General features: G+C 50.7%; 1 protein-coding gene across 2 annotated transcripts in view; it reads right to left on the bottom strand.

Moving 5' to 3' along the window:
- Positions 1-11,022, bottom strand: part of LOC146863875 (aquaporin-3) — a 50,991-nt gene extending 39,969 nt beyond the window's left edge. The window contains exon 1 of one of the 2 annotated variants that reach the window (XM_085628883.1): positions 10,535-11,022. In XM_085628883.1, coding sequence (XP_085485009.1) covers positions 10,535-10,642 — 108 coding nt within the window. In that variant the 5' untranslated portion in view covers positions 10,643-11,022. Of the gene's footprint in view, positions 1-10,369; positions 10,477-10,534 lie in introns of those variants that run through there. The other variant, XM_085628892.1, reaches the window with a different exon arrangement.
- Positions 11,023-14,388: the final 3,366 nt, after the last annotated feature.

Here is a 14,388-nt window from a genome sequence, read left to right as displayed (position 1 = left end):
CGTAAAGAGAAAATGGTGTGATCAGGCAAGAGAAACTAGTGTGATCCACCAGAAGTTGGTGTGACCAGGCAGGACAAACCAGTGTGATGCACCAGAAATAGAGTGGAGTGACCAGGCAAGAGAAACCAGTATGATCCACCAGGGCGCATCGGTTCAACATGGCAGAAGAAACCAGTGTGATGCACCAGAAACAGATGGTGTGTTTGGGCAGAAGAAACGACAGTGAGATCTACCTAGCTGTGATACAATCCATCTTTAGCACTAGGAGTGTGTGACCAGACCCCTGTATAACTCCACTCCATCCTGAGCACTGCCTTTCCCGGACCAGGCATTCTGGAATGAGTGAGGAGAAGTCTGCATTGACTTGGCTTCAGTGACCATTAGCGGTCGCCTCGCCAGTGCATTTCTAGTGTAAGGCATGTGCAGAAGGCCACTGGCAGTGCCACCAATAGGGCGCCCCCAGATCCTCAGGATGTCCTCCTGTAGGGAAAGGCGGCAGGTTGCATTCCACACCGTGGGAAACAAAATTCCCTGCATGTGCCATCTCACACCACTCTTTCACCTTTCCACATTCATTCCGTCTTTCTCTGAAAAATCAATCCTGGGGCAGACCTTTGTCTCCTGCACACGAGCATCTGCAGCTTCAAACACTTCTGCCCTAGTCAACACAACAAAGAGCAGGAGATCCCAGGGGGAAAGTGCAGTTGACCAGTTATAAATGATTTTTACAGAATTTAATTTGTGTATTATAGTTTGTGGGCACTTACTAAATTGCCAGCGGGAGCATTCCATTGCTTTCCAGTTGCATCTTGAAACTGAGTATTAGTGTCTAGTATTATCTATTGGTTTAAGATGTATTTGTATTTGACCACTAGACTTACGTCGTATGGGGCCGAAGAACGTAAGATAGCTCATTGGACTGATGCATCTACTGCAGAGTCTAATCATTAACCGGAAGGAGATGGGTTTGAATCCTGGCAAACCGATTCATACTTTCATCCTTCTGCGGTGGATACTTTGAGTTGGGTAATAATTAAGGCCTGTTATCAGTGCCTTTGGACAAGACACATAAAAACTGTCATGTAAGTGTACAAATTATTAAATGCTGTAATTAAATCCATTAGAGACCAGCAACTGAAACTTCCACTCCAGCCAGGTCGAAGTTAAGGGGACATTAGGACTCCTTTTGTTTGAATATTCTGACTGGTGGCGTCCTGAAACCTCACACTCAAATGTAAATGCACCAGAGGGGAAACAAAGGCACCCAGCTTGCTATCTCTTCACAGGTACTTAAGGGAGGCATGCTTTGGCCTTTTTTCTGTCCCTGTATATAAGTGCAGACACTATAAGAGTGTCAGATGGGGTGGTCTGTCCCAGTATTTACACAAATAGAGCTACATCGTGACGTCATGATGTCACCTGCATATTGTCTGACTTGGTCAGTCCCCCACTTCTTTTTATAGAACTTGTGCCACTGGTGGCACCAAAATTGATGTTGCACCCTCAGTTGCAGCAGGTTTTCCAGACTGAGTGACATCACCGGCCAGCCCTCTTTCCTGCTCTGCTGGTGGAAGTGCGTGTTGGCCGACTCTGTCGGTTTGCACTCAAACGATCCTTCCCACTGAAATCAACAGCGCTAAATATAAGATTACAGTGTGTTTGTCGAGGCACTCTATTCTGCTGATTAATCGCTCGGCAGTCTGGGAGTGGTACTTCCGGTATTTTTTTTTTGTTGTTGCATCTTTTATATAGCGCAAACTCGACCCGAAGGTATTGGAGCGCTGTACATGAGCAACGTATTTACATTACATATTCAGGCACAGGGGAGATTAAGTGAATTGCCCAGAATCACAGGAAGTGGACGCGACCACGAGGCTCGAACCCTGGTTTCCAGCACCAAAGTCGGCAGTCTAGCCGATGGACCACATGCACTTCAGATGCCCACTCCTTAGGTTGGGCAAGGAAGGAAGAGTCTGCACTCTGCTCCTAGCCGCCCTCCCAAGCAGACATGGAGCGGCGTGAACACATCGTGTGGTCCACTCCAAACCCTAACAATGCCGCGTGTGTCAGAGATGAAATATGGTGATTGCCGCTCGCATTCCTTACGGCGTCATTAATGACTTACCAGAACTGAGGCACCGACTATTTTTTTTTGTTTTATTTGCTTGACACAAATATCTTCTTATGCAACAGAAACTCCAGCAAGTTGATTCAGCCACAGAGGAGTATTACACATGTATGTCAGGCCCCTCCCTATACCTGCAAGTGACGGGCTGAGCCACACCTAACATGGCCGCCGTCCTGACACGTGCTCAACCATGCGAAGTCTGTTGTCGATGAGCCTCTTCGAGAAGCTGTATTTCTGTGCTTCCCCTGAAAATAAGGGGAGATGCAGAACTATTCTTAACTATTCAAATACAAGATAATGATACCTTGGACAAGTGCCTTCCAGGCACGCCCTCTCCTACACAGTGGGCCTACCACTGACTTAAATTGAACTGTCCTTCTATGGATCCCGTCAAACTGGGAGAGCACCTTTTCATTCAAGATGGCTACCGGAAATATGAGGATGAAAGCTGGTTCCACTCAGTAGCTCAGTGGGTTAACTCATCTGCTGGTTGAATTTGTTGGCAACCTGCACGTGCCAGGCTCAAAAGCAGCTGCATGACGAACCCCAAAAATATCTTACATTGAATTAGGACATTAAAACTGTTGCTGAAATATTGTGGCAGTTCCAAAACACCAGTTGTCACCAACCTAAGTCAAAACACCGGTAGATTGTACCCTCATCAGCTCCGACAAATCTTTGGTCTGTTGCAACAGGTCTTGAATCCAGGAAGACTAAATGCACAAGCGCCGGCAACTCTTGGGTGATCTCTTGAGACAGGTGCCAACGTATTGACACCAAACCTTCTTTCACCCGCAACTCTTGTGTGTTCTCTTGAGACAGGTGCCAACGTATTGACACCAAACCTTCTTTCACACACAATCCATGGGTGATCTCCTGCAACAGGCACCAACCTCATAAACCTCAAATCTTCTTTCCTACTCACAACTCATGGGTGATCTCTTGAAACAGGCGCCAACGTCAAAGAAGCCAAACCATCTTCCACCTACAACTTATGGTTGAGCTCTCGAGACAGGTGCCAACGTATTGACACCAAAACTTCTTTCCTACCCACAACTCATGGGTGATCTCTTGAAACAGGCGCCAACCTCATAGACACCAAACCTTCTTTCCTACCCACAACTCATGGGTGATCTCTCGAGACAGGCGCCAATGTCATAGAAACCAAACCGTCTTCCACCTACAACTCATGGGTGGTCTCTCGAGACAAAAGCCAACCTCATAGACCCCAAACCTTCTTTCACCGAGCACTCATTGGTGATCTCTTGAGACAGGTGGCAATGTCATAGACCCCAAACATTTTTTCACCCACCACTCATGGGTGAACTCTCGAGACAGGCCCGACATCATAGAAACCAAACCGTCTTCCAACTACAACTCGTGGGTGATGTTTTTAGACAGGAGTCAAACCAAGCGAGACCAAAGTCTTATGTATGTCAACCCATGATCTGTCTCTTAAGACAGGCGCCAGCCTCATAGAGACCCGGCCCTTGTCCATCCTCGACCCGTGGGTGATCTCTTGACATATGTTTCAAACTCCTAGAGACCGAGCCCTCTTGTAACCCATCTCTCACGCTCTTTTGTGACAGGTCTTAGACTCACTGAGACACTGCTTCCTTCATCTGCACTCATGTGGCGACTTATGAGAGACCCAGCTCCCTCCCAAACCTACATGAAGGGCGGTCTCTTGGGACAAGACAGACCCATAGAGGCCACAGGCCTTCTTGCCGCCTCCTCTGTTGGGGTGAGGATCACGCTCGGATGGCGCTTCCGACCCCAAATCATGAATGCTGTCTTGAGACAGGGGTCAGAGTCAAAGAGACGTCCTCGAGCTCCCGCCCCTTACAGTGATGTCATTGTGAAGGCGTTCATCTGAAACCTTGGGTGAAATGGTTTTCGTCAACCACAACTTTTGGGTTACGTTGAGCGTGACCTGGGAGAAAAGGCAGTCTTTAACCCCAAAGAATGAGTCAGTTTTGTTCTTGCTAGGTTTCAAAACCAGAGAGACAGGCCCTCTTCAGTGACGTCTCATGCGCGCTTCTGCGGAGTGATGCTGCTTACCAGAGAAGCGTATTAATTGCATGTGACATGCTCGGTTCCCGCCTTGGGAAGTCCTGAGGTGACCTCTTCCTGCTGGCAGTGGCACGCGCACCACAGATAGGCAGAGGCTCGCGGTACAACGGGACACCCCCGCTGAGAAGGGAGCATGCACAGTAGACAGGTGTGGGTCCGTGTCAGCGCTCACCGGTGAGGGGCACAGGTAGAAAGGGTGTGTTCTAACCCCGGGGACGCAGCATGCATAGGACCCCGCCGAACTCCGCGCTGCGCCCGCCTGCCAGGGCGTCTCTCATGAAGCCAGAAATCCATGTTCAGCCGCCTGACACCACCCCCACCTCAGGCCCCCTCCCCCCAACACTTTTGACACTTGTATTGTTGTCTGAAAACTGCTAAATATTCAAATACCTATACAGTGGGAACTTTTAAAACTACGCACTGCTATAAAACCGCCCCAGTCCTTCCAGCCTCCCTGTGAAACGCCCGGTGCCTGGTCCTGCCTCTCCGACCTTGGTGGGGAGGAATCCATCAGCGCCTCTCCCGTGCAGTGCGGAGGGAGGCAGCGGCGCCTCTTCTTTTCAGGGTGGAGGAAGTAATCGATACCCCTCCCGTGCAGTGTGGGGGGAGACTTCAGCGCCTCTCCCGTGCACTGTGGAGGAAGGCATCAGTGCCTCTCTTATGCGGTGTGGAGAAAGACATCGTTGCCTCTCTTATGCGGTGTGGAGGGAGGCATCGGTGCCTCTCTTGTGCAGTGTGGAGGGAGGCATCGGTGCCTCTCTTGTGCAGTGTGGAGGGAGGCATCGGTGCCTCTCTTATGCGGTGTGGAGGGAGGCATCGGTGCCTCTCTTGTGCAGTGTGGAGGGAGGCATCGGTGCCTCTCTTATGCGGTGTGGAGGGAGGCATCGGTGCCTCTCTTATGCGGTGTGGAGGGAGGCATCGGTGCCTCTCTTGTGCAGTGTGGAGGGAGGCATCGGCGCCTCTCTTGTGCAGTGTGGAGGGAGGCATCGGTGCCTCTCTTATGCGGTGTAGAGGGAGGCATCGGTGCCTCTCTTGTGCGGTGTGGAGGGAGGCATCGGTGCCTCTCTTGTGCAGTGTGGAGGGAGGCATCGGTGCCTCTCTTGTGCAGTGTGGAGGGAGGCATCGGTGCCTCTCTTATGCGGTGTGGAGGGAGGCATCGGTGCCTCTCTTGTGCAGTGTGGAGGGAGGCATCGGTGCCTCTCTTGTGCAGTGTGGAGGGAGGCATCGGTGCCTCTCTTATGCGGTGTGGAGGGAGGCATCGGTGCCTCTCCTGTGCAGTGTGGAGGGAGGCATCGGTGCCTCTCCTGTGCAGTGCGGAGTAAGGCATCAATGCCTCCTGCGCAGTGCGGAGTAACTCATCAATTGCCCCCATGATTGAACCCTCCCCAAGACCCCACCCCTGCAGGAAGTAGTATCCCAGCCTCGTTCTTCCAGCTTTGCCTGGCCTCGTAAGACCTATATTGGCTTATTCAAAATCAGCATTCCAGACAGAGGGCCGACAAGGGCGTTATAAAATAGGATTATTGCCCACTGCTGGTATTAAAGGCCCTCTCCTCAAGTTGTGGACCCTTCTTTTTTTGCAGGGGTCCTAATACCATTATTGCCCTTCGCTCGGGGCCACAGCAGCCATGATGAATAAACTGCCCCCTCTGTATGCACGCTGCCGTCGCGCATGGCTGCGAGGACGGGTACCTCACAGTAGTTACTGATCGCGGATGCGGTCAATAATGTATGTTACTCTGTAAACGATCAGACAAAAACAGTTGAACTGTGTCTTGTCTGGAGACCCAGAAATCATTAGGATGACGGTGGTGCAGGGTGGGTGGGGGGGGGGGGGGGTCGAGAGGAGGATAGAGGTCTAGATAGACAAGTAGAATACACAGAGGTTAAACAGAGCAGGGTTCACTCTACAGAGGGCCCCTTGGCGGACGGGCGCCCTGTGCCATTGCCCACTCTCCCCAGCCAACACAGGCCTGGACCCAGAAGTGGCAGCACTTTGCTGGCCACATGCGCCACACCTCGTGTTGACTTTTGGTGCCAGCTAGAGTGATGCCCTCTCAGCAGTGGGTGCCAGGCCAACAGTGCCAGGTTATGGCGTTTAGACACTGCAGCGCCCCCCTACCCCGCACTAGTGTACCCAGTGTGTGTGGGTCTCACCGCGGGGGTGGTGTTTGCTGTTGGGCGCGGAGTGTGTAGTGGGGAATGTCTGGCCTTATCAAGGCGAACCAGGCCGGTGACCACACCCACACCGTGCCATACCATATCACACCGCCACTCAGTGCCGTCCGTCAGATACCGCACAGCACTGAACTATGCGGTGCCCTACCACATCACACCACTCAGTGCCGCCTGTCAGATACAGCACCACATTGAACTATGCGGTGACGTACCACATCACACCACCACTCAGTGCCGCACCACACTGAACTATGCGGTGCCATGCCACATCACACCGCCACTCAGTACAGCACCACACTGAACTATGCGGTGCCATGCCACATCACACCACCACTCAGTGCCGTACCACACTGAACTATGCGGTGCCATGCCACATCACACCACCACTCAGTGCCGTACCACACTGAACTATGCGGTGCCCTACCACATCACACCACCACTCAGTGCCGCCCTTCCGATACCCCACCACACTGAACTATGCGGTGCCGTACCACATCACACCACTACTCAAGGCCATCAATCAGATACCACACCACACAGAACTGTTTCCATTCTACAAATGTAATGTATTTTTCAAAGTTGCGGGCGTCTGAAAGAACAAGACACACTTATCTAAAACAAAAGAACACGCTATTTGGGAGGTGAAGTGAGACCGACAAAACGTTTCACTTGTCACCGAGAGAGCTGTATTTCTTGGCGTATTTAGATTTATAGAGCCCAGAAGCGGTCCTCTATGCTTTACACGCAGCCTTTGCTGGGCCTCGAGGACAGTGGCCGAGGCACTGAGAGCATTCCACAGAGAGGAGCCCCGGCACGTCCGCAGACCGGAGGGGTGTGTACCACCGGCCGTGCGTGCACATACACGACGGCTCTGCACGCCTGCTAGTGTGACGACCCCTCCCCCACCCCGGCTACCCACCGGGGCCCCTTCACAGCAAGGCTGCCCTCCTGTTGCAGAGACCACTCTGTAGTGGGTGCGGTTCAAAGGGTCTGGCGGCTATGGAACCCGGCGGGCTCGTTTTAATCCCGGCTTTACGGTTTTACCAGAACAAAAGTGTGTGAGCACAGGCAAATGAAGCTATCCATCCAGCGGTAACCCAGTTCTCGTGCTCAGAAGCATTCACAAACGATGCGCACACCAACACGAAGCGCTTGCTTGTGATAAAGCGATTGCTCTGTTGAGCCTGGCATGGATGCGTCTAGAAACAAACGGCTCCATGGCCTGTTATTTACAAGTCTCCGGTGTCGGGTTAAGTTACTGTGACATGCACTCAATAAACAACACGTGTCGAAGGGGTTTTCTACTCTAAAAAATTAAGACAAGGAACAATTCGATATAATTAGTACAGAACTAAAAACAAATCTGTGATGGCTTCAACGGTCTGTTGTTTGATGTATTCTGTTCGGCTATCCAGGAGCCTGGAGCTGCCTTTGATGAAACGCAGCGCTTTATAGGCAATAATAGGAACAGTTATGCAAACTTTTTAAAAATGAAAGCAACATCATATCTCTCTGTCCCGGACCCTTATGCAACCAACAGAATGTGCCGGGCGGTGCTGTCAGAGTGCTGAACCATCACAAAGGAGATGTCCAAATCTATATGATTCAACTGTGTGTTGCTGTTTGGTGTAGCGCCAACAGTTTGCCTTTCAGACACTTCAGAGCGCACGATGTTCCAGAGTAGAAGAGCAGAGTGCACTGTCGGGTTTTCCAACAGGATTCACCTAAATATTACAAGCCTACTAGATCGTATTTTGTAGAGCGTCCACATGGTGCCTTCAAGGCACATCAGAATATTTTGAGAATCTGGAGTGATAATGTATTCATACCCAGCAAAAGACAATAATGCAGTTATTGGTGTTTTGCGTAGCGCCAACACGCTGCCTTCCAGGCACTTCAGTGCGCTTAGATAGCCTGCAACGATTAATAAAAAGCTAGGTACTTAACACGATCTTGCTTGCGAAGAAGGGACACATTGCTTTAGTTATGTGTGTAGTTATTTAGCCATTAGTATTCTGTGTAGTGCCATCATGTTGCGCCCATACACTTTATAGCGTTTTTGATGGGGGGAAGAAAGCGCCAGGCTCGAGCTAATCTTTATGGTACAGAGACAGGTTTATTTATTTGTATTTATTGGCCCTTAATATAGCTCCTGTACACCACTTAGGGAGTCTGGAGACGGCGAGGGGCGAAATATGGGCGCATTCTATCATTTGCATACAAAAAGATATACGTATTTTACATTTCACCAGGGCTGACTTTTGAAATTTGTGTAGCGCCTGCATTTTGCCTTAAAGATACTTCAGTGAGCCTCATTTTCTTGGAGAAGACAGAGTTGTGCACAGTGCATTGGTATTAGCTGGAGAGACCTTTATTATTTGTCAGTCCACTGCATAGCGCCATGTCACCTTTCAGACACTTCAGAGCGCTTCGCGATTCTGGAGCGAGAAAAGGCAGAGATAGGCGCGCTGCATTCTTTTCCAACTGACATACGCGGATTCTTAGTTCCTTTCACGACGCGCTTAGATGCCCTGTCCTGAAGGAGAAGGGGGAGAAGGGGTGGACGGCTGAGGGGGGGGTAGTGCACGCAGAGCAGGAGATGGGTCGCTTCACCCACAGGGGGTCTATCTGGAGAGTTTCTTTAAACATACGTCTTCAGCGTAGCGTCAACCGTGCCACGCTGTAAGCACCCGTGCACGCCGGCTGGCACAGGGCACAGTGCCCTGTGATCAATAATGTGAAGACTGTCCTCCCAGGACAGACACGCACCAGGGCGCCTTGCACACGATCACACGTCGCTTCACTCCCGCACACACGGGCTGGGCACCACTGTAAGTTCCATGCCCACCGGCTGGCACACCTGACGCTGCCATGTGCTCGTGAAGGCAGCCCTCCCAGGACAGACACCAGGGATCCGTGCACACGATCACACGCCGCTTCACGCACGCAAGGACATACGGACTGAGCACCACCACCGGAGACAGGAGGGACACGTGTCTGTCGTCTGTCCTTCCTCCGCAGTGAACGTGTGCACCTGCTGCCCGCCTGCCAAGTTCACTGCACTCCTGCAGGAAGCTGGCAGAGTCTACAGTCCGCTAAACACGGGGCTGGCGAGTTTAAGCCCCTCTGTCTGGTGCAGATCAGTAAACCCTGGTGGTCCGGACGAAATGGACTTGCCCAAGATCACACAGGTTGGTCAATTAAGTAAACACCTGCTGCTGAGATCTCTGCGCAGCTGCCGGTTCGAATCCGGCGGGACTGCCCCAGCGCCTCGCGCCTCTCCGCAGTAGATGGGCTGGGTACTCCGAAGCAAATGCTACATGAAAACGCATAGTATGCGAGTATATTGGAACGTGTGACCTGTGGACAAATACCCACTCACTAAGATGCCCTCCCCCCCCCCACACACACACACACTGTTGCTCCAGCTGGCGGTGCAGGGACTGTGAGCAGCACCTCTCTGTTTACCTTCAAAAATAACACCTGCCCCAGAAAAAAATGTTTCCTCAAACCCGGAATGCATGCATCTGCACAGGGCAGAGGCTGACATCTGCCTGAACACGTCGTGCATTCTTTTACATGACTTCTAAGCACTCACCTTTTTTAGGTTTAGCAGAGTGATGCCTGTTACATTTCGGTTAAGCCACTGGCACTTTACGCATCTCAATCAGCATAGCGCCGATCGCGGTTTGGATACCACTTCGATGCGCTAGAACTAATGAAAAGGGAAGAAACACTGTATACTGTGGGGTATATACTATTCAGATTATTCAGCTGGAGGTAGTGAGTAAGGCAGGATCGAGCCGATTCGCCTTCGATGAAGCACCTGCAGTTACAGGTAGAGCTTTGCAACAGGCGCTAAACTCAAGGAGCTATTCTAAGCAACCGAGTTGGTGCATGCTGACTGTTGGAGATCCAGCGGGGGCTCGGCACCTGTCCTGCCTCAGCTCCTACCCCGACCCTGGACCAGAGGCGCCCCTGCACACTCACCACGAGGATGAGGGCCCCGTGCACTCGGCCAGCGCCTGTCTCATCAGCCGCCCTGTGCCAGAGGCGCCCCCTGCACACTCACCACGAGGATGAGGGGCCCCATGCACTCGGCCAGCGCCTGTCTCATCAGCCGCCCTGGGCCAGAGGCGCCCCCTGCACACTCACCACGAGGATGAGGGTCCCCAGGCACTCGGCCAGAGCCTGCCTCATCAGCTTGTTTCGGATCCTCAGCAGGTCCCCGATCTTGTTCACCAATTCCTTCTGGCGCCCCATTTTCTGTGGATGTACCCCTGGCTCCTGTGTGCTGCTGCTGGTTTCAAGCTCTCGACCTGCCGGTCCAAATGCCGCTCTATCCGCCCCAAGGGTGCTTATAACTAAGTGCAGATATGATGAAGTGCCCTCCCCTCTGTAGCCACGCCCACGGGGCCTCCCCGGCTGGGAGCTGTACCTCACCCTCCACGGGGCGTGTGGCCGAGGAGAGGCGCTGCGCGGCCGGCTGTCACCAGCTTGGCGCTCTGTCACTAAGGTTTACACACGACGAAGCGGCCGGTGGCTGGGCCAGCACCCAGGCTCCGTGTGACGTTGTGCACACAGGCCTGGCCAGTCATTGCTGTCAAGGTATCCCCGACAGGCTCCACATCTGAGAGAAGAAACGGCAGTGCGAAGCACCACGTGCTGCCAACAACCACACACACCCTCTACTCGCAATGATGCAAGCCTGCTCCAGGGAAACACATTCACCTGCCTGCTCAGGAAGAAAACCAGATATGCCTGCTCCAGGAAAACAACTTCATATGCCTGCTCCAGGGAAACAACTTCACATGCCTGCTCCAGGAAAACAACTTCATATGCCTGCTCCAGGGAAACAACTTCATATGCCTGCTCCAGGGAAACAACTTCACATGCCTGCTCCAGGAAAACAACTTCATATGCCTGCTCAAGGGAATAGCTTCATATGCCTGCTCCAGCAAAACTATTTCATATGCCTGCTCCAGGAAAACTATTTCATATGCCTGCTCCAGGGAACAGCTTCATATGCCTGCTCCAGGAAATCTATTTGATAGGCCTGCTCCCAGGCAACAACTTCACGTGCCTGCCCTAGGGAACAGATTCATATGCCTGCTTCAGTGAAGCAACTTCACATGCCTACTCCAGGGAAACAACTTCACATGCCTGCCCCAGTAAAACAACTTCATATGCCTGCTGCAGGAAAACAACTTCGCATGCAACATCATACGCCTGCTCCAGGGAAACAACTTCGCATGCCTGCTCCAGGGAAACACATTCACATGACTGAAAAACAACTTAATATGCCTGCACCAGGAAACCATCATCCTATGCCTGCTCCAGAAAAAAAAACTTTGCATGCTCATTACCGGCACGCCTACATGTCTAGTCATGAAAAATACCTTTACATGCCAGCTCGTAGTAAGCACGTTTAGGTGCCCATCCCTCGGAAATATACCTGCCTGCTTATGGAAAATAATATTATACACCTGCTCCTAGTAAAGACGTGAGCCTGCTCCAGGGAAACAACTTTAGATGACTGCACTAACTGGCAGCGTTACATGTCTACTGCAAAAGTACACACCTCATCCTGGAAGACAACTGTCCCTTCCTGCTCCAAGCAAGCACGCTTATATGCTTGCTACTACCAAATATAAATGTCTGCTCATGCACAATAGCTTTACCTGCAACAGGCAAAGCAACATAAAAGCAACATTATATGCTTTTACCGAGGAGTATTGATTTGTTTCTGATCATGTAAAAGAACTTTATATGCCTGTTCCTGGTTAACTTGCATGCCCGCTCATGGAAAACAACTTTACATGCCTGCTGCTGGTTAACATGCATTCCTGCTTTTGAAAAATAATGTCACATTCCTGCTCCTGGTTAACTTGCATGCCTGCTCATGGAAAACAACTTTACATGCCTGCTCCTGGTTAACATGCATTCCTGCTTTTGAAAAATAATGTCACATTCCTGCTCCTGGTTAACTTGCATGCCTGCTCATGGAAAACAACTTTACATGCCTGCTCCTGGTTAACATGCATTCCTGCTTTTGAAAATGAATGTCACATTTCTGCTCCTGGTTAACTTGCATGCCCGCTCATGGAAAACAACTTTGCATGCTTGCTCTTGGTTAACTTGCATGCCTGCTCCTGAAAAATAACATTACATGCCTACTTCTGGTTAATATGCATGCCTGCTCCTGAAAAATGACCTTGCACACTTATTGCTGGCAATGATATGTTCCTGCTCCAGGAAAACAATTTTAAATGCCTGTTCCTAGTAAACAATTTTACATGCCTCTTACTAGAACATCTACATGTACATGGAAAGAACTTTTAGAAACATACTTGTAGGAAAGACAAGTGCCCATACCAGCAAAACAATATCACACGTCTTCTTTAAGCAAGCAGCTGTATATCCCACTCCTGTCAAACTTACATGCCTACTCACGGAAAACAAACTTACATACCTACTCCTGGCAAGGATACATGCCTGCTCTTGAAAAATTCCTTTCTTTTCCTGCTCCTTGCAAGCAACGTTGTATGTCCTCTACAAGAAAATATGTATGTGTGGTCAGAGAAGAAAACGTAAACTCCTGCTCCTAGCCAGAGTATGGGCCTGCTTCTGGAATATGTTTTTTCAATTTTCTCCTAGCCAGCAAGTTTACATGCGCACCACTGGCAAATATACATGCCTGCTCATGGAAAATAAGTTTGTGCTTTCTCATAGTAAATATACATGCTTGTTTGTGGACAATAATGTATATGCATACTGCTGGGCAAGATCCATGCCAGCTTTTAAACAAGCATTGGCATAGCCAATAGGTCTCGCCTTTGGGACCTTCTAAATATTTAGTTATGCAGCACAATATCCTTGGTGCAACAACATCAACTGTTGCGTAGCTAAACACTTATAAGGTCCCAAAGGCGAGACCTATTGGCTATGCCAATGCTTGGTGTGGTTGTGTGTGTGGTTGTGTGTGTGTGCTTGTGTGTGTGTGGTTGCATGTGTGGTTGTGTGTGTGGTTGTGTGTGGGTGGTTGTGTGTGTGTGGTTGTATGTGTGGCTGTGTGTGTGGTTGTGTGTGGGTGTGTGTGGTTGTGTGTGTGGTTGTGTGTGTGTGGTTGTGTGTGTGTGTGGTTGTGTGTGTGGTTGTGTGTGTGGTTGTGTGTGGTTGTGTGTGGTTGTGTGTGTGTGTGGTTGTGTGTGTGGTTGTGTGTGGGTGTGTGTGTGGTTGTGTGGGTGTTGTGTGTGTGGTTGTGGTTGTATGTGTGGTTGTGGGTGTGGTTGGGTGTGGTTGAGTGTGTGTGTGGTTGTGGGTGTGATTGTGTGGGTGTTGTTGTGTGTGTGGTTGTGGGTGTGGTTGTGTGTGGTTGTGTGTGTGTGGTTGTGTGTGTGGTTGTGTGTGGTTGTGTGTGTGTGTGGTTGTGTGTGTGTGGTTGTGTGGGTGCCTGTGTGTGTGGTTGTGGTTGTGTGTGTGTGGTTGTGTGTGTTGTTGTGGTTGTGTGTGTGGTTGTGTGTGTGGTTTTGTGTGGTTGTGTGTGTGTGTGGTTGTGTGTGTGGTTGTGGTTCTGTGGTTGTGTGTATGTGGTTGTGTGTGGTTGTGGTTGTGTTTGGGTGCAGTTGTGGGTCCGGGTATGGGTGTGGATGTGTGGTTGTGTGTGGTTGTGTGTGTGGTTGTGTGTGTGTGGTTGTGTGTGTGTGTGTGGTTGTGTGTGTGTGTGTGGTTGTGTGTGTGGTTGTGTGTGTGTGGTTGTGTGTGTGGTTGTGTGTGGTTGTGTGTGTGGTTGTGTGTGGGTGTGTGTGGTTGTGTGTGTGTGGTTGTGTGTGTGTGTGGTTGTGTGTGTGGTTGTGTGTGTGTGGTTGTGTGTGTGGTTGTCTGTGTGGTTTTGTGTGTGGTTGTGTGTGTGGCTGTGGTTGTGTGTGTTGTGTGTGGTTGTGTGTGTGGTTGTGTGTGTGCGGTTGTGTGTGGTTGTATGTGTGTGTGTGTGGTTGTGTGTGGGGCTG

The sequence above is a fragment of the Triturus cristatus genome, chromosome 2_1 (genome assembly GCF_964204655.1).
Source record: "Triturus cristatus chromosome 2_1, aTriCri1.1, whole genome shotgun sequence".
NCBI lineage: Eukaryota > Metazoa > Chordata > Amphibia > Caudata > Salamandridae > Triturus > Triturus cristatus.
Note: the sequence above shows the minus strand (reverse complement) of the source record. Positions and strands in the feature narration are given on the sequence as shown.